The 21,620-nt window shown below is 44.8% G+C and overlaps 1 protein-coding gene across 4 annotated transcripts in view; it reads left to right on the forward strand.

The window, feature by feature from the left end:
• ZFYVE27 (zinc finger FYVE-type containing 27) overlaps positions 1 to 21,620 on the forward strand; it is a 96,227-nt gene that overhangs the window by 23,080 nt on the left and 51,527 nt on the right. For all 4 annotated transcript variants that reach the window (XM_077258314.1, XM_077258312.1, XM_077258311.1 and 1 more), the window contains exons 4-6: positions 1,506 to 1,692; positions 4,380 to 4,475; positions 4,940 to 5,052. In XM_077258314.1, coding sequence (XP_077114429.1) covers positions 1,506 to 1,692; positions 4,380 to 4,475; positions 4,940 to 5,052 — 396 coding nt within the window. The remainder of the gene's footprint in view (positions 1 to 1,505; positions 1,693 to 4,379; positions 4,476 to 4,939; positions 5,053 to 21,620) is intronic.

A 21,620-nucleotide genomic window follows, 5' to 3' on the forward strand; every position in this document is an offset into this window, starting at 1 on the left:
TTTCCTGGTTTACTGGCCTGTCTCCTGGTATCATCTGCTCCATGCTCTGGACATTCTGCTTACAGACACAGCTACCCTTCTTGCCACAGCTCGCATTGATGCGCCATCCTGGATGAGCTGCACTACCTGAGAAACTTCTGTGGGTTGTAGACACCGTCTCATGCTACTGTACAGTATCACTAGGTGTGAGAGCAATTACAAAATGCAAAAGTGATCAAAATAACAGCCAAAAAGGATGAGAACAGAGAAAAGGTCTTTGGTCACCCCTTGCAGAACCACTCCTTTATAGGGGTTGTCTTGCTAATTGCCGATCATTTCTACCTGTTGTCTGTTCCATTTGCACAACATCAGGAGAAATTGATTCACAATTGGTGTTACTACATAACTGGACAGGTTGATTTCACAGAAGTGTGATGGACTTGGAATTTCATTGTGTTGGTTAAGTGTTCCTTTTATTTTTTGGAGCAGTGTATATATTTACAGCTTCATATGTGCCTACAATAAAGTTTGGATCAGGAGTCTCCCGGTCGATCTTGGCAGACTGTGAAGAAAATGCCCATATAAACTCGGCCTTACTCATGATCCCTTAGGCTGATCCTTTTATCCCTTGGTCCAAAACGCTGGTGTATTTATCTCCATACATGGATGGAGCATGTCCAGCTGATACTCTGCTACCTCAACCCTAATAGGAGATGTTGGCGATCCTGGAGTTCACAGCGACTGTGCCATTGGGGGCAAAAAACTTCTCTTTCTGTAGGACCTGACATGCCTGTCCACTCATTTCAGCAAGGATTATGTAATACTTACCGTATTTTCCGGCATATAAGACGACTGGGCGTATAAGACGACCCCCCAACTTTTCCAGTTAAAATATAAAATCTTCTTAAAAGTCGGGGGTCTTCTTATACGCCGTATGTCGTCTTATAGGGCCGGTGACTAATGTGCCTTTTGGGGGGGGAGTGGTCCTGATGACGAAGAGGGGGCATATCACAGGAAAGTGTGAGTGGAGTATCCCCCATTACCTCATTGTAGCTGCAGTGTGGGGTGCTGGGGAGCGGCGGCGGCCACCGCCCCACAGCACAGCACCTATGCGGCACAAAGAGGAGCAGCAGCTGCCGCCTCTCCCCAGCACAGAGACCCCATGCTGCAGCTACAATGAGGTAATGGGGGATACTCCACTCACACTTTCCTGTGAGACGCCCCCTCTTCGTCATCGGGACCACTCCCCCCACCCACCATATACACATTGGTGTCTGCACTCAGCGTACAAGACGGCACCCGGCGTATAAGACGACCCCCGACTTTTAAGAAGATTTTCAGGGGTTAAAAAGTAGTCTTATACGCCAGAAAATACAGTAATTCTTAATTAATACTTAATTAATGGAAGCGCTGCAGGAAAATTGATCACCTTCTCATATGCTGATCATCCCATAGGCTGAATATTGTATGTCATCGTTGTGTGCAGATATTGTATTTTACATTGATTTTATATTTAATTATTCCAGTTGCCTGGTTCTCGGTGGGCGCCCTGCTGGTCTCCATACCTGCCCTTATCGGCTACCTCCAGGAGCTGTCGCACGCGAATCTCCCCGAACCGGAGCTGGCCAGAAGGAAATACTACAGCGTGCGACGTGAGGATCTTAAGAAAGTAAAACTCACCCGGCAGGAAGCTGTGGCGGAGTTCAAGAGCTTGTAAGTCCTTCTTCATTCCTTGAGTTCTAGATCTGCCCCATCCAGTGTTACATCTCGCGCCGTCTGAGCGATGCCCGTGGCGCAAAATATAAATGTCTGGAGAATACGGAGATTCTCTGTCCTGGAGAATAACACGGTCACTGTTGGTTAATGTGTACTGTCTCTTTAAAATGTGATTATACTATCGTCATTTAAAGGGTTTGTCTAGGGGATAAAAAACATTCTTAAATGTGGTCAAACTGGTTAAAAAAAGAAAAGAAGTGAAAGTTACCCTAGACATTCCATGAAACCATGCGCATCCATCTAGACATTTCATGAAAGCATGTGCCTTCACCTAGACATTCCATGACAGCATGCGCATCCACCTAGACATTCCATGAAATCATACTCATCCACCTAGACATTCGCATGAAAGCATGCTCATCCACCTAGACATTCCATGAAAGCATGTGCCTTCACCTAGACATTCCATGAAAGCATGCTCATCCACCTAGACATTCCATGAAAGCATGTGCCTTCACCTAGACATTCCATGAAAGCATGCTCATCCACCTAGACATTCCATGAAAGCATGCTCATCCACCTAGACATTCCATGAAAGCATGCTCATCCACCTAGACATTCCATGAAAGCATGCTCATCCACCTAGACATTCCATGAAAGCATGTGCCTTCACCTAGACATTCCATGAAAGCATGCTCATCCACCTAGACATTCCATGAAAGCATGCTCATCCACCTAGACATTCTATGAAAGCATGCGCATCCACCTAGACATTCCATGAAAGCATGCGCATCCACCTAGACATTCCATGAAAGCATGCTCATCCTCCTAGACATTCCATGAAATCATACTCATCCACCTAGACATTCGCATGAAAGCATGCTCATCCACCTAGACATTCCATGAAAGCATGTGCCTTCACCTAGACATTCCATGAAAGCATGCTCATCCACCTAGACATTCCATGAAAGCATGCTCATCCACCTAGACATTCCATGAAAGCATGCGCATCCACCTAGACATTCCATGAAAGCATGCTCATCCACCTAGACATTCCATGAAATCATACTCATCCACCTAGACATTCGCATGAAAGCATGCTCATCCACCTAGACATTTCATGAAAGCATGCGCCTTCACCTAGACATTCCATGACAGCATGCGCATCCACCTAGACATTCCATGAAATCATACTCATCCACCTAGACATTCGCATGAAAGCATGCTCATCCACCTAGACATTCCATGAAAGCATGTGCCTTCACCTAGACATTCCATGAAAGCATGCTCATCCACCTAGACATTCCATGAAAGCATGTGCCTTCACCTAGACATTCCATGAAAGCATGCTCATCCACCTAGACATTCCATGAAAGCATGCTCATCCACCTAGACATTCCATGAAAGCATGCTCATCCACCTAGACATTCCATGAAAGCATGCTCATCCACCTAGACATTCCATGAAAGCATGCTCATCCACCTAGACATTCCATGAAAGCATGCTCATCCACCTAGACATTCCATGAAAGCATGCGCATCCACCTAGACATTCCATGAAAGCATGCGCCTTCACCTAGACATTCCATGAAAGCATGCGCATCCACCTAGACATTCCATGAAAGCATGTGCCCTCACCTAGACATTCCATGAAAGCATGCTCATCCACCTAGACATTCCATGAAAGCATGTGTCTGGGCCTTGATTTCTGAAGATCTCAGCAATGGGATCTATAACTATTGGACATTTGTGATTCTCAGACATGTCTTTGATCTGAACTGTCCATCATCAGGAGTGCACCGCTCCTTTACCTTCCGGATTCCTGCTTACCGGGGGGCGGTGCGCTCCTGACGATGGACAGTTCAGATCAGAGACATGTCTGAGCCGCTGGCCTGAAATATGCGCTCTCTGATGCCTCAAGCAGAAGCAGCTCTAACTCTGTAGCATGTAAGGAGGTAAAGCTGTCAATCTTCAGGAGCGCACCGCCGCCTGGGAGGCATGAATCCAGGAGGCAGAGGAGCGGTGCGCTCCTGATGATGGACAGTTCTGACCAGAGTCATGTTAGAGCCTCTGGTCCAAAATATGAGCTCTCTGATGCTGCAAGCGGAAGCAGTTTTACCTCTGTAGCATCGAGGAGGAAAAACTGTCAGTCTTCAGGAGCGCACCGCCCCCTGGGAGGCGAGAATCCAGACTCATACAGCCAGGTCAGACATTTATTGCATATTCTGTGGATATACCACAAATGTCCAAGATGGAGCGCGCCTCCTGTTATATAGAGAAATTGGATATTGTGTCTAAATAGCCAGATGACCTGAAGGTGTCTCATATCTGTGCACTAACACAGAGACCCTGATTCCACCTCTGGGTCACTTACTGGGCTTCCTACTGTAGTTTTGATGAAATCGATGTCTTCTATGGTCAGCTCTGTTAGTCCTGTCATAATGAGCTTTGCCTAACCGACCAACATCATTGATTGACAGCTTTCTGTCTACACTGTGCATAGGCAGAACGCTGGGTGGGCAGGGATAGCCAGGACTTATAAATAACAAGGAACAATGTCTTATCAGAACTACAGCAAGAAGCCCAGTAAGTGACCCAGAGCTGGAAACTGTTTTTTTTCCCCTGCAGATCTCCCCTTTCAGAAGGTTTCTTCGCTGTATGACTCTCCCGCCTTGTGTTTTGCAGCTTGATTCACCTGGAGGGCATCCTCAACCTGATCTGTGGCACTTGTGAGCGAGTCTATCAGGTCGTGCACTGGCAGAATCCTTCCGCTTCAATTCAGTAAGTAACTTGGAAGATTTCTCTTTTGCAGAAGTCTCCAACCTGTGGCGCTCCGTCTTTTGCAAAACTACAACTCCCAGCATGTCCGGACTATGAACCACCGGTTGCAAATCACAGAAGATTGTTGTTAATGTTTATTTACGAGGCAGGAACTAATATTCCGTGCCTGGTATTCACTTGTCTGGGGCTTGGCTGCAATACCGGGCACAGCCTGTGGACAAAGGGGCGCTGTTTCGGGAAAATAAGTCTTTTTCCTTGCTGGAATAGCACCGTATGTTTCCATCCGCCAGAGAGATTAATTTGTCAATGAGTCTGAGCTGCAATACCACTCCCAACCTGTGTACTACCATGGCGCTGTTGTTACAGGAAAGCTTTCCTAATCCTGTCTAACCACATAGATGTATGAGACCGGTAGAAGGACATTCTGGTGTAGAAATGACCTTAGTGTTCCCTTGTTTTCTCAGGTTGTATGGATTATTACTGGGCTCTATTTGCATTCTCTATCTCCTGCCCTTGTGTTGGGTTTTGGTGATTGTGAACAGTACATTATTCCTGAGGAACGCTGACTTCTACAGAGGTAAGAAGGTTTGTGATGCATCCTGAATGAAAAATGATGCAACAGATCTTCATAAAAAATCTCCTTCCGGTAAATGTCTTCAGCTGCTGGGTTGATCTATGTGTTTCCGTGGTAACAGACTACAAACAAACCCTGTGTAGTCAGATCCTGCAGTTAAACGCTCTTCTATCTTTCCCCTACTTCTTGCAACTGTATATATTTTTTAAAAAACATTTATTTTTTATTTTTTATCTTTTTACTTAAATACTGTACATATATTTTAGGGCTAAAAATCACTTTTGCAATCGTATTTTCTGTATAAGTTTTCACAATTTCACTTTTCCAGGCTCCTTGTTCCTCTTTTGCGTTCAACTTTGATGTTGTCATTGATTCTGTATCAGCTTAGAGGAGCTTAGAAAAAGACTGATAAGAGTTAGAAACTGTTCTGTTATACTGTCGGAATGATTTCAATAATTGTCCCCAACAGTAGATGACGCCTTTTTAATAAATAGATCTTTGAGACCTGATGAAGCTGGTGTACTTATATATATATCCGTGCTAAAATATCTGTATACAGTGGAGGTGAGTCCAGCTAGTACTGTTAGTCAGGGAAACTTTGACAATAGAATTATACTTATGTTCTGACATGGATTTTCAGTGTAAGTACACTAGAGTCATCAGGTCTAAGAGCTATTTAATAATATAGGCAATGGAAATATGGTGACAAAAACCCTGTTTGTCTAATAAATAGGAAAGTGATTCCGAAATTATGGGATCGGATATAATTTTTTTTTTTTTTTTTGCCATGATACTCGGATTCTACATCATCAGACTTGGCCCTGGTGTTTCAATGCCGCTTCTAGGGGTGGGGATGTGTTTTATAGGAGCGTGCTAATATCACTATATACTGCAATACTAAAGTAAGTGTGCTTAATAAAAAGTAAAAAGTCGTTAGAATTAATAAAAAAAAAAATAGTAAAAAGATTAAAAAATATATAAACACTTCTAAAAGTTTAAATCCGGTCCTTTACCACTCCAAAAGTATAGAAATTGAAAAATGTACGAATTGGGTATCGCCGCATTGTAAAACTTCCAATCTGACAAAATCTAGCATTAATTAACCCAATCGTTGTAGATAATACCAATAATAATAATAATAATAATAATAATAATAAAAATCAGGAGAATTTTTTTTTTTTTGTAGAAACTTCTGAATTTTGCAAACCCAGTAAAACATACAATTGTGGCCAAAAGTATTGACACCCCTGCAATTCTGTCAGATAATACTCAATTTCTTCCTGAAAATGATTGCAAACACAAATTCTTTGTTATTATTATCTTCATTTAATTTGTCTTAAATGAAAAAACACAAAAGAGAATGAAGCAAAAAGCAAAACATTGATCATTTCACACACAACTCCAAAAATGGGCCAGACAAAAGTATTGGCACCCTTAGCCTAATACTTGGTTGCACAACCTTTATATATAATAACTGTGACCAACCGCTTCCGGTAACCATCAGTGAGTTTCTTACAATGCTCTGCTGGAATTTTAGACCATTCTTCTTTGGCAAACTGCTCCAGGTCCCTGATATTTGAAGGGTGCCTTCTCCAAACTGCCATTTTTAGATCTCTCCACAGGTGTTCTATGGATTCAGGTCTGGACTCATTGCTGGCCACCTTAGAAGTCTCCAGTGCTTTCTCTCAAACCATTTTCTAGTGTTTTTCGAAGTGTGTTTTGGGTCATTGTCCTGCTGGAAGACCCATGACCTCTGAGGGAGACCCAGCTTTCTCACACTGGGCCCTACATTATGCTGCAAAATTTGGTGGTAGTCTTCAGACTTCATAATGCCATGCACACAGTCAAGCAGTCCAGTGCCACAGGCAGCAAAGCAACCCCAAAACATCAGGGAACCTCCGCCATGTTTGACTGTAGGGACCGTGTTCTTTTCTTTGAATGCCTCTTTTTTTCTCCTGTAAACTCTATGTTGATGCCTTTGCCCAAAAAGCTCTACTTTTGTCTCATCTGATCAGAGAACATTCTTCCAAAACGTTTTAGGCTTTTTCAGGTAAGTTTTGGCAAACTCCAGCCTGGCTTTTTTATGTCTCGGGGTAAGAAGTGGGGTCTTCCTGGGTCTCCTACCATACAGTCCCTTTTCATTCAGACGACGACGGATAGTAAGGGTTGACACTGTTGTACCCTCGGACTGCAGGGCAGCTTGAACTTGTTTGGATGTTAGTCGAGGTTCTTTATCCAACATCCGCACAATCTTGCGTTGAAATCTCTTGTCAATTTTTCTTTTCCGTCCACATCTAGGGAGGTTAGCCACAGTGCCATGGGCTTTAAACTTCTTGATGACACTGCGCACGGTAGACACAGGAACATTCAGGTCTCTGGAGATGGACTTGTAGCCTTGAGATTGCTCATGCTTCCTCACAATTTGGTTTCTCAAGTCCTCAGACAGTTCTTTGGTCTTCTTTCTTTTCTCCATGCTCAATGTGGTACACACAAGGACACAGGACAGAGGTTGAGTCAACTTTAATCCATGTCAACTGGCTGCAAGTGTGATTTAGTTATTGCCAACACCTGTTAGGTGCCACAGGTAAGTTACAGGTGCTGTTAATTACACTAATTAGAGAAGCATCACATGATTTATCGAACAGTGCCAATACTTTTGTCCACCCCCTTTTTATGTTTGGTGTGGAATTATATCCAATTTGGCTTTAGGACAATTCATTTTGTGTTTTTTCATTTAAGACAAATTAAATGAAGATAATAATACCAAAGAATTTGTGTTTGCAATCATTTTCAGGAAGAAACTGAGTATTATCTGACAGAATTGCAGGGGTGTGAATACTTTTGGCCACAACTGTATGTGTGTGTATATATATATATATATATATATATATATATATATATATATATATATATATATATATATATATATATATATATATATATATATATATAATGAAAACACCTTATAAGTTTAATTTTGCTGCCATTGACCTAAGAATCAGGCATCCAGGACCGTTGGTACCGCACGTTGAATTTAGAAAATGGAGCAAAAAAAACCCAATGGAAATAATTGCATTTTTTCACCATTTTATCACACTTATATATTTTTTTCGTACATCATGTATTTAAAAAGAATTGTGACATTCAGGTCAACAAACTTGTCCCATAAATAACAAGCCCTCGTATGGAAAAACTAAAAACAAACAAAAAAACAAATTAATATAATAATAAAACAAAATGAATGGCTCATTGAAAAAGAGCAGGGATAAAAATTGGCTTCTATGGGAAGAGGATAAAGACACAGTCCTGATCGTCGTTATCTGACCCCGTCCTCTGCTGTGTTCTCCCTAGTTTGGCTGCTGTGCTTCTTATACCTTACACACACACACTCCACTGTGTACACATTATACACACACGCACACTCCACTGTGTACACATATTACACACACGCACACTCCACTGTGTACACATATTACACACGCACACTCCACTGTGTACACATATTACACACGCACACTCCACTGTGTACACATTACACACACGCTCACCCCACTGTGTACACATTATACACACACGCACACTCCACTGTGTACACATATTACACACGCACACTCCACTGTGTACACATTACTCACACACGCACACTCCACTGTGTACACATTATACACACACGCACACTCCACTGTGTACACATATTACACACGCACACTCCACTGTGTACACATTATACACACACGCACACTCCACTGTGTACACATATTACACACACGCACACTCCACTGTGTACACATATTACACACGCACACTCCACTGTGTACACATATTACACACGCACACTCCACTGTGTACACATTACACACACGCTCACCCCACTGTGTACACATTATACACACACGCACACTCCACTGTGTACACATATTACACACGCACACTCCACTGTGTACACATTACTCACACACGCACACTCCACTGTGTACACATTATACACACACGCACACTCCACTGTGTACACATATTACACACGCACACTCCACTGTGTACACATTATACACACACGCACACTCCACTGTGTACACATATTACACACACGCACACTCCACTGTGTACACATATTACACACGCACACTCCACTGTGTACACATATTACACACGCACACTCCACTGTGTACACATTACACACACGCTCACCCCACTGTGTACACATTATACACACACGCACACTCCACTGTGTACACATATTACACACGCACACTCCACTGTGTACACATTACTCACACACGCACACTCCACTGTGTACACATTATACACACACGCACACTCCACTGTGTACACATATTACACACGCACACTCCACTGTGTACACATTACACACACATGCTCACCCCACTGTGTACACATTACACACACACACACCACTGTGTACACATTATACACACACGCACACTCCACTGTGTACACATATTACACACACGCACACTCCACTGTGTACACATTACACACACACGCACACTCCACTGTGTACACATTATACACACGCACACTCCACTGTGTACACAACATACACACACGCACACTCCACTGTGTACACATTACACACACACGCACACTCCACTGTGTACACATTACACACACGCACACTCCACTGTGTACACATTACACACACACACACTCCACTGTGTACACATTACACACACACGCACACTCCACTGTGTACACATTACACACACACACGCACACTCCACTGTACACATTATACACACGCACACTCCACTGTGTACACATTACACACACACGCACACTCCACTGTGTACACATTACACACACACGCACACTCCACTGTGTACACATTACACACACACACACTCCACTGTGTACACATTACACACACACGCACACTCCACTGTGTACACATTATACACACACACACTCCTCTGTGTACACATTACACACACACACACCACTGTGTACACATTACACACACACGCACACTCCACTGTGTACACATTACACACACACGCACACTCCACTGTGTACACATATTACACACGCACACTCCACTGTGTACACATTATACACACACGCACACTCCACTGTCTGCACATATTACACACACACACACCACTGTGTACACATTATACACACGCACACTCCACTGTGTACACATTACACACACGCACACTCCACTGTGTACACAACATACACACACACACACACTCCACTGTGTACACATTACACACACACGCACACTCCACTGTGTACACATTACACACACACACACTCCACTGTGTACACATATTACACACACGCACACTCCACTGTGTACACATATTACACACCCACACTCCACTGTGTACACATTATACACACGCACACTCCACTGTGTACACATATTACACACGCACACTCCACTGTGTACACATTACACACACACGCACACTCCACTGTGTACACATTATACACACGCACACTCCACTGTGTACACAACATACACACACGCACACTCCACTGTGTACACATTACACACACACGCACACTCCACTGTGTACACATTATACACACACCCACACTCCACTGTGTACACATATTACACACACGCACACTCCACTGTGTACACATATTACACACCCACACTCCACTGTGTACACATTATACACACGCACACTCCACTGTGTACACATATTACACACGCACACTCCACTGTGTACACATTACACACACACGCACACTCCACTGTGTACACATTATACACACGCACACTCCACTGTGTACACAACATACACACACGCACACTCCACTGTGTACACATTACACACACACGCACACTCCACTGTGTACACATTACACACACGCACACTCCACTGTGTACACATTACACACACACACACTCCACTGTGTACACATTACACACACACGCACACTCCACTGTGTACACATTACACACACACGCACACTCCACTGTGTACACATTACACACACACACTCCACTGTGTACACATTACACACACACGCACACTCCACTGTGTACACATTATACACACACACACTCCTCTGTGTACACATTACACACACACACACACACACCACTGTGTACACATTACACACACACGCACACTCCACTGTGTACACATTACACACACACGCACACTCCACTGTGTACACATATTACACACGCACACCACTGTGTACACATTATACACACACGCACACTCCACTGTCTGCACATATTACACACACACACACCACTGTGTACACATTATACACACGCACACTCCACTGTGTACACATTACACACACGCACACTCCACTGTGTACACAACATACACACACACACACTCCACTGTGTACACAGTGGAGTGTGCGTGTGTGTGTAATGTGTACACAGTGGAGTGTGCGTGTGTATAATGTGTACACAGTGGAGTGTGCGTGTGTATAATGTGTACACAGTGGAGTGTGCGTGTGTGTATAATGTGTACACAGTGGAGTGTGCGTGTGTGTATAATGTGTACACAGTGGAGTGTGCGTGTGTGTAATGTGTACACAGTGGAGTGTGCGTGTGTGTGTAATGTGTACACAGTGGAGTGTGTGTGTGTGTGTAATGTGTACACAGTGGAGTGTGCGTGTGTGTAATGTGTACACAGTGGAGTGTGCGTGTGTGTGTAATGTGTACACAGTGGAGTGTGCGTGTGTGTATGTTGTGTACACAGTGGAGTGTGCGTGTGTGTGTAATGTGTACACATTACACACACGCACACTCCACTGTGTACACATTACACGCACACTCCACTGTGTACACATTATACACACACACACTCTCCACTGTGTACACATTATACACACACTCCACTGTGTACACATTACACACACACGCACACTCCACTGTGTACATATTACACACACACGCACACTCCACTGTGTACACATTACACACGCACGCACACTCCACTGTGTACACATTACATACACACGCACACTCCACTGTGTACACATTACACGCACACTCCACTGTGTACACATTACATACACACGCACACTCCACTGTGTACACATTACACACACACGCACACCCCACTGTGTACACATTACACACACACCCCACTGTGTACACATTACACACACACGCACACTCCACTGTGTACACATTATACACACACACTCCACTGTGTACACAACATACACACACACACACACACTCCACTGTGTACACATTACACACACGCACACTCCACTGTGTACACAACATACACACGCACACTCCACTGTGTACACATTACACACACGCACACTACACTGTGTACACAACATACACACGCACACTCCACTGTGTACACATTACACACACACTCCACTGTGTACACATTATACACACGCACACTCCACTGTGTACACATTACACACACACGCACACCCCACTGTGTACACATATTACACACGCACACCCCACTGTGTACACATTACACACACGCACACTCCACTGTGTACACATATTACACACGCACACCCCACTGTGTACACATTACACACACGCACACTCCACTGTGTACACATTACACACGCACACTCCACTGTGTACACATTACACACGCACCCTCCACTGTACACAACACACACACGCACACTCCACTGTGTACACATTACACACGCACACCCCACTGTGTAAACATTACACACACACACACTCCACTGTGTACACATTACACACACACGCACACCCCACTGTGTACACATTACACGCACACCCCACTGTGTACACATTATACACACACGCACACCCCACTGTGTACACATTACACACACACGCACACTCCACTGTGTACACATTACACACACACGCACACTCCACTGTATACACATTACACACACACGCACACCCCACTGTGTACACATTACACACACACGCACACTCCACTGTGTACACATTACACACACACGCACACCCCACTGTGTACACATTACACACACACCCCACTGTGTACACATTACACACACACGCACACTCCACTGTGTACACATTATACACACACACTCCACTGTGTACACAACATACACACACACGCACACTCCACTGTGTACACATTACACACACGCACACTCCACTGTGTACACATTACACACACGCACACTACACTGTGTACACAACATAGACACGCACACTCCACTGTGTACACATTACACACACACGCACACTCCACTGTGTACACATATTACACACGCACACCCCACTGTGTACACATTACACACACGCACACTCCACTGTGTACACATTATACACACGCTCCACTGTGTACACATTATACACACACGCACACCCCACTGTGTACACATTACACACACTCCACTGTGTACACATTACACACACACGCACACTCCACTGTGTACACATTACACACACACGCACACTCCACTGTGTACACATTATACACACACCCCACTGTGTACACATTACACACACACCCCACTGTGTACACATTACACACACACGCTCACCCCACTGTGTACACATTACACACACGCACACTCCACTGTGTACACATTACACACACACCCCACTGTGTACACATCATACACACACGCTCACCCCACTGTGTACACATTACACACACACGCTCACCCCACTGTGTACACATTACACACACACCCCACTGTGTACACATTACACACACACGCTCACCCCACTGTGTACACATTACACACACACGCACACTCCACTGTGTACACATTACACACACACGCACACTCCACTGTGTACACATTACACACACACGCTCACCCCACTGTGTACACATTACACACACACACTCCACTGTGTACACATTATACACACGCTCCACTGTGTACACATTATACACACACGCACACCCCACTGTGTACACATTACACACACTCCACTGTGTACACATTACACACACACGCACACTCCACTGTGTACACATTACACACACACGCACACTCCACTGTGTACACATTATACACACACCCCACTGTGTACACATTACACACACACCCCACTGTGTACACATTACACACACACGCTCACCCCACTGTGTACACATTACACACACGCACACTCCACTGTGTACACATTACACACACACCCCACTGTGTACACATCATACACACACGCTCACCCCACTGTGTACACATTACACACACACGCTCACCCCACTGTGTACACATTACACACACACACACACTCCACTGTGTACACATTACACACACACGCACACTCCACTGTGTACACATCATACACACACCCACACCCCACTGTGTACACATTACACACACACGCACACTCCACTGTGTACACATTACACACACACGCACACTCCACTGTGTACACATTACACACACACGCACACTCCACTGTGTACACATTACACACACACGCACACCCCACTGTGTACACATTACACACACACGCACACTCCACTGTGTACACATTACACACACACGCACACTCCACTGTGTACACATTACACACACGCACACTCCACTGTGTACACATTACACACACGCACACTCCACTGTGTACACATTACACACACGCACACTCCACTGTGTGCACATTATACACACGCACACTCCACTGTGTACACATTACACACACACGCACAGTCCACTGTGTACACATTACACACACGCACACTCCACTGTGTACACATTACACACACGCACACTCCACTGTGTGCACATTACACACACGCACACCCCACTGTGTACACATTACACACACGCACACTCCACTGTGTACACATTACACACGCACACTCCACTGTGTACACATTACACACACGCACACCCCACTGTGTACACATTATACACACACACACCCCACTGTGTACACATTACACACACACGCACACCCCACTGTGTACACATTACACACACGCACACTCCACTGTGTACACATTACACACACGCACACCCCACTGTGTACACATTACACACACGCACACTCCACTGTGTACACATTATACACACGCACACCCCACTGTGTACACATTACACACACACGCACACCCCACTGTGTACACATTACACACACGCACACTCCACTGTGTACACATTACACACACGCACACCCCACTGTGTACACATTACACACACGCACACTCCACTGTGTACACATTATACACACGCACACCCCACTGTGTACACATTACACACACACGCACACCCCACTGTGTACACATTACACACACGCACACCCCACTGTGTACACATTATACACACGCACACCCCACTGTGTACACATTACACACACACGCTCACCCCACTGTGTACACATTATAGCTGTCCTATAGATTGAGAGAATGAAGAGCGGTTATAGTGGGTGGACTTCCTCTGTGGCTGTCCTAAGCAGGGGAAGCCATGTCCGCCCTGAAGGAGGGGATTGGGAAACTTTTCAGAGTAGGGTTGCCTCTAGGGCTCTCTCAGTCAGAGGAAGCCATACCCATTTCTAAGAGGATGAAGAGGCGTTACAGAGGAGCGGCGGGGGTTGCCGCTGTGACTGTCGTGAACAGAGTAAGCCATGACGACTATAATGAGAGGATGAAGGGCTGATGAAGGGCTGCTGTGCCGTGCCACCCGAGAGGCCTATATATGTGGATCATGAGACCTGTTAACTAAATGTCACCTGGGGTCAAGAAAACGAGGGAAGGTCTGGGGTCTAAATCTGGGGTCGAGGAAATTACTCCTAAATATTTCTTGGCGTAGATAATCACATGAGTGGTCCCAGGGCTCGCCAGCAGCAATGTGCACTGCTCCCATTGTCCACCAGGGGGCAGTGTGCACTGCAGATTTCGCAGTCAGCTTTATAGATCGCTGCAGACAGATAATCGTTCCATACTGTATTATGTATCGTGAAAGCAATAAGTAAGATGAATGAAGCGTTTCCCCCGGTATCTGGACGGATGACTCCTCAATCAATAATAAGTAATCCGCGCTGTTAGATTTCATTTTACATCCGCCGTAGTCATTAGATTTCTCTTACTAATCTAATTAGCCGTTGTAGGTTTCAAGTAACTTTTAATCATCTTGTAGCCACCGGTTTATAGCAATATTTATTATGGAGTCACAGCAGATCGCGCTAGGAGAGCAGCCAAAGTGCTTTTATTTATTTTATTTTTTTTTAACCCTTTAGTGCAATCACTATAGACAGTAATTGACGGAACAGATTTGGACTCCCCCGGCCCCGTCCATAAAGGTCTGACTCTCGCACCCCTTCCATGTGGTGCTATAGTGACCGTCTTCCTCCCAGAATAATTTTAGATTGAAAGTGCTGGCATCATTAATACTGTTCTAAGAACCTCCCGGAAGTCTCCATTCTTCTTCCTCCACTTGTGACAGCTGCTTATCTTGGCTCTGGCTTTAAAAAAAAAAAAAATAATCTGGTTTCTATAGTACTTTTTTGTACATTTGGACCCTGCAGGAATCAGCAATGATCATCTGTTCTCTGCAGAGAAAGCAGATAGGAAAGGGTTAATTTCCACTGCAGCGCCACCACAGGAGAAGCTAAGTATTACATGCTTCCCCATGAGTCTGTCCGTGTGATACATACACAAGCTGAGTCCTTTCTATTCATTTACAAGAGTAATATTCTCCCAGCAGGAGAAAAGCATGAAAATTATTAGTTTTTAATAGCAGCGTCCCTTTAATCAGGGGTCAGTTCATTATTTCTTTGCGCAGATCCACCATTTATAGAAATGTATACTGGTAAAAAATCTTGGCAGCCTGCCCCCCTATTAATATAGGTATTGTATGCAGTTGACTATACATCAATCCCACTAAAATTTAGTGACTAAATGAACTTCAGCCATGGTTGGTTAATGAAAAGTCTTGCTCTAGAGCTGCAGAGACTACAAATCCCAGCATGGTAGGAGTTATAGTTTTGTATCATCTAGAGAAGTTGGAAATCACAGATGTACAGCAATTAAATAATAATATTAAATATTCACATTAGATTAAAATTTTGGAAAAACTGCAATACTAAAAAGTTGCCACTAGATGGCAGTGTTTTCACTCTTAAATAACATTAAAAAAACTAAAATAAATTTGTATTTTCTGGGACCAGAAGGTCTATAGCACAGCAGATAGTCTGGGTGTAAGCTCAAAGCCTCCGTTGCGTGTGAGCATTGAATGCATGCAGGGAGCAACTGTATGCCCACATGTCGGAGCAGCAAGTCAACGATTACTCTTGAAGTCTAAGAATGAAGAAAGGTTACATACCAAATGTTTAGTGTTTCACCACTCCATAAAAGCCTGCTACCATATTTTACGTGGTTGTTAATCAGAATTAATAATTTAAAATTAACGTATGTAATTTGCAAGAAAATCATTTTGTGGATTGCCCACTGACTGGTGCCATGTCTAAATGCTAAAATAATGGCGCGTGTGACGCAAAACAGAACTCCGTGTGAGATAATGGGTCACGCTTTTACAGCATGCTGTAAAGCAAAATGTGTTTGTGCAGTAAAGCCTGACATCTAGTGGCCATTAGGGAAACTACATCGATTACAAATGCTCTCCAGTCAGGTTTATCTCATCAAGACATCTCACTTTATTAATTGAAGCTGCACAGTGATTCTTTGAATGAAGCATGCCCGGATTTAGTAACCTCTGGAGATCAGCTGTAACTAGAGGAAACGCATAGCAATGTAGAAGGGTTTAGGTTTTAGCTGGGAGGGAATCTCACGTAAAAAACCCATCTCTTTTCTGTCGTTTTCAGACATGCGGAAAAGGGGGTTGCCTGGTGTTCTGTCTTCATATCTCATCTGCTCCATCTCCCCTCTCACAGCATCAGTCTCAGAGAAACCAGCTGCAGCTGCATCCCCCTTCCTTTTATTTGTTCTCTATTTACAATAGAATATGTCCCCCATCCTGGGCCCCTTCCAGGAATAATGTTCCCTGTTATGATCCTAGTGGCAAGGATCGCAGGTCGGACTAGCTAAGTAACTGAACAGACTACTAGCTCTGGGGAAGTGGTAACTAGATTGACCGCAACCTGATCCTATCCGCACACAACTATAGGCAGCCGAGGGAACGTTACCTAAAAAATCCTAGACGTCTCGTCACGGCCTGAGAAACTGACTATTCCTGAAGGGAAAGTAAGTCCTCACTTGCCTCAGGGGAAGACCCCAAAGATATAGAATAGCCCCCCACAAATATTAACGGTGAGTTAAGGGGAAAGCACAAACGCAGAAATGAAATCAGATTTAGCAAATGAGGCCCGCTAATACTAGATAGCAGAAAATAGGAAGAGAACTGTGCGGTCAATAAAAAACCCTATTCAAAATATCCACGCAGAGATTGCTTGAGCCCCCGCACCAACTAACGGTGCGGGGGAAGCAACTCCGTACCCCAGAGCTTACCAGCAGCAAGAAATCACATATTAGCAAGCTGGACTAGACTCATCATACACAGAAATCATATTGCAGGCAGATGAGCAAAAAATATTCAAACAGAACTTAGCTTATCCTGAAGAGGCAGAAAACGAGATAATCAGGAGTAATCAGAATAGCACTGAATACATTGACAGCCGGCAACAAGTGGAAGTGAAGCAGAGCTAAATAGGAGCCTCCCTGGTGAATAACGAGGCAGCTGATCCAGCAGACCCGCAGGATAATAAACCCAACCACCAGGGGGAGCCAAAAAACCAAAGTCACACAATACCATCTGTGACCACAAGAGGGAGCCTGAAAACGGAGTTCACAACAGTTCCCCATCCTGGGCCCCTTCCAGGAATAATGTCCCCATCCTGGGCCCCTTCCAGGAATAATGTCCCCCATCTTGGATCTCTTCCAGGAATAATGTCCCCATCCTGGGCCCCTTCCAGGAATAATGTCCCCCATCTTGGATCTCTTCCAGGAATAATGTCCCCATCCTGGGCCCCTTCCAGGAATAATGTCCCCCATCTTGGATCTCTTCCAGGAATAATGTCCCCCATTCTGGGCCCCTTCCAGGAATAATGTCCCCCATCTTGGATCTCTTCCAGGAATAATGTCCCCATCCTGGGCCCCTTCCAGGAATAATGTCCCCATCCTTGCCCGTTTTGAGGGTTCACACCCTTGTAAAATTGGTGCTGGCGTGGGTGGACCCCTCTCCCGTGTGGGCCTGGTGCAAATTTTTTTTTTTTTTTTTTAGAAAGGATTTTTTTTAATGATATGGAGGGGAGTATCAGTACATTATTTGACCTGTTTTCTAGAGGGGGAAAGGATGAAAGTAGTGGATGCAAATGTTAATATATAATAATACTTTCCTATCCGACTCCTATAGACTGCGATGTAATAAATTTTTTATTTTTTTTTAAAAAAGGCTGAGAAAGTGCAGTAGAAAACAATGGATCGCAACAGATGCGCACGAACATATGTCACTTTCTATTGAAATACAAAAACGTGATGCGTTGCAGTTTCTAAGGAAAGGTAGTGATCAAGGGGGCTCAAAATTCTGGGATACCTATCCATTATGCTTGTCCGAAACTGGTGGCTGATAACAGGGAACAATAGATTAAATTCCCATTCACAGCGAATAGACATAAGATGCTATTTTTCTTGCATTCTAAAATAGCTAGACTAGATAAAGGCACAGTGTCGCTCCCTGCTGTGTACGTGCGCGCTGCGTTGGTTGGACACAGGCGGGTTCCCGTGGCTTTTTGGTTTGCCCCTTTCATATATTCCTCGGTTCAGTCTTTCCAGGGATAAAGAAGGGACAGATGTTTGCATTTGGATTGCTGGAGCGCAAATTTTCTCCATTTTTGTTCTGGCACCCTTAGTGTTCCCGGATCAGACACTTTGCTATCCGGTGTGAATAGAAGGAAGTGTGCTGCATATGTGTGTGCACCCCGCATAGATCCTGGACCCAGTCTCCGAGCGGAGTGTCAGATTTTGGCTGGATCTCGTGGTCTGGAGGCCATCCTGGTGTTCATGTGTGCTGGTAATTACAGGCGATGTGCGCGGTTCCATCTGGCCGGAGCGTCGGTGCTTGATGGGACCTTGTGCGATTCGTCCAAATGTCACTTTACGTGGACGAGAGCGTTAAGGACAGACGGGAACACGGGCGACTATGTTCACTGTGAATATTTATGTGCCTTGCAAAATTTCCTGATCTGTATCGGAGGGGACAGCAGATGTCTGGTGGCCGCGGCTTACACGGCAGCGGGAGCAGATTGCTCTATTTGCACAAGGACTCTTTGCATCTGGCCAGTTCGAGACAGTTGCATTTCTTAATTATTGAAAAGTTGGCCCACACTGACGAAAAAGAAGGAATATTAGTCGACAGCTTTATAAATGGGTAAATGTAACAAAATGATAGAAAATGCACAAAAGAAATCCCAGTTTCCTTAAAGGGAATGTGACCGAAGTATCATTTATAGCCGGTTGGAGGTCAAAATAGCTTATAAATGGATGACGTAAAAAAGTATAGAAAATTCAAGAAAAAAAATCTCTTCTTTTTAGAATGAGATAAATGTAACAAAATGATAGAATATGCATAAGAAAAATTCCAGTTTCCTTAAAGGGAATATGACCGGAGTATCATTTATAGTCGGTTGGAGGTCAAAATAGCTTAAGTATGGATTACGTAAAAAAGTACAGAAAATTCAAGAAAAATTAATCTCTTCTTTTTAAAATGAGCTTTATAGATATCAAAGCAACAAAGGTGTCGCTTGCAAGACGTGCAATCTACTTTTGCAGCACGCATTGGCATTGCAGAGAAAGTGAATTTAAACCTATTGAGCAAATGTGCTTGCACGTGCTCAGACACTCCCAGATGTGCTTGCAAGTGCTCCGGCACTCCAGATGTGCTTGCACGTGCTCCGTTCACTCCAGATGTGCTTGCACGTGCTCCGTTCACTCCAGATGTGCTTGCACGTGCTCCGGCACTCCAGATGTGCTTGCACATGCTCCAGCACTCCAGATGTGCTTGCACATGCTCCGGCACTCCAGATGTGCTTGCACATGCTCCGGCACTCCAGATGTGCTTGCACATGCTCCGGCACTCCAGATGTGCTTGCACGTGCTCCGGCACTCCAGATGTGCTTGCACGTGCTCCGGCACTCCAGATGTGCTTGCACGTGCTCCGGCACTCCAGATGTGCTTGCACGTGCTCCGGCACTCCAGATGTGCTTGCACGTGCTCCGGCACTCCAGATGTGCTTGCACGTGCTCCGGCACTCCCAGATGTGCTTGCACGTGCTCCGGCACTCCCAGATGTGCTTGCACGTGCTCCGGCACTCCAGATGTGCTTGCACGTGCTCCGGCACTCCCAGATGTGCTTGCACGTGCTCCGGCATGCCACTGTAAATGCTGCACAGTTCCTCCCCCCTTGTGTTTGATTGATGGCTCGTCGTTCTGCAGCACTGCTCTCTTCTGCACAGAAGTCTCGATTGTGTGCCTTGCTTTTCCCTGTTCGGCGCATGTTCTTGTCTTGCAATGGCCGACAGCCTCGTTGACTTGTGCAGTGCAGAGGGTGGCGGCATTGCAACACTTCTGGATCTGTCAATCAGAGGTAAAAGGGAGGGATTGGGAAAGGATTAAGACCGCCCTTGTTGCACTTAATTTTCATGTTGAATTCAAAATG

Source organism: Ranitomeya variabilis, chromosome 4, assembly GCF_051348905.1.
Source record: "Ranitomeya variabilis isolate aRanVar5 chromosome 4, aRanVar5.hap1, whole genome shotgun sequence".
NCBI classification, from domain to species: Eukaryota; Metazoa; Chordata; class Amphibia; order Anura; family Dendrobatidae; genus Ranitomeya; species Ranitomeya variabilis.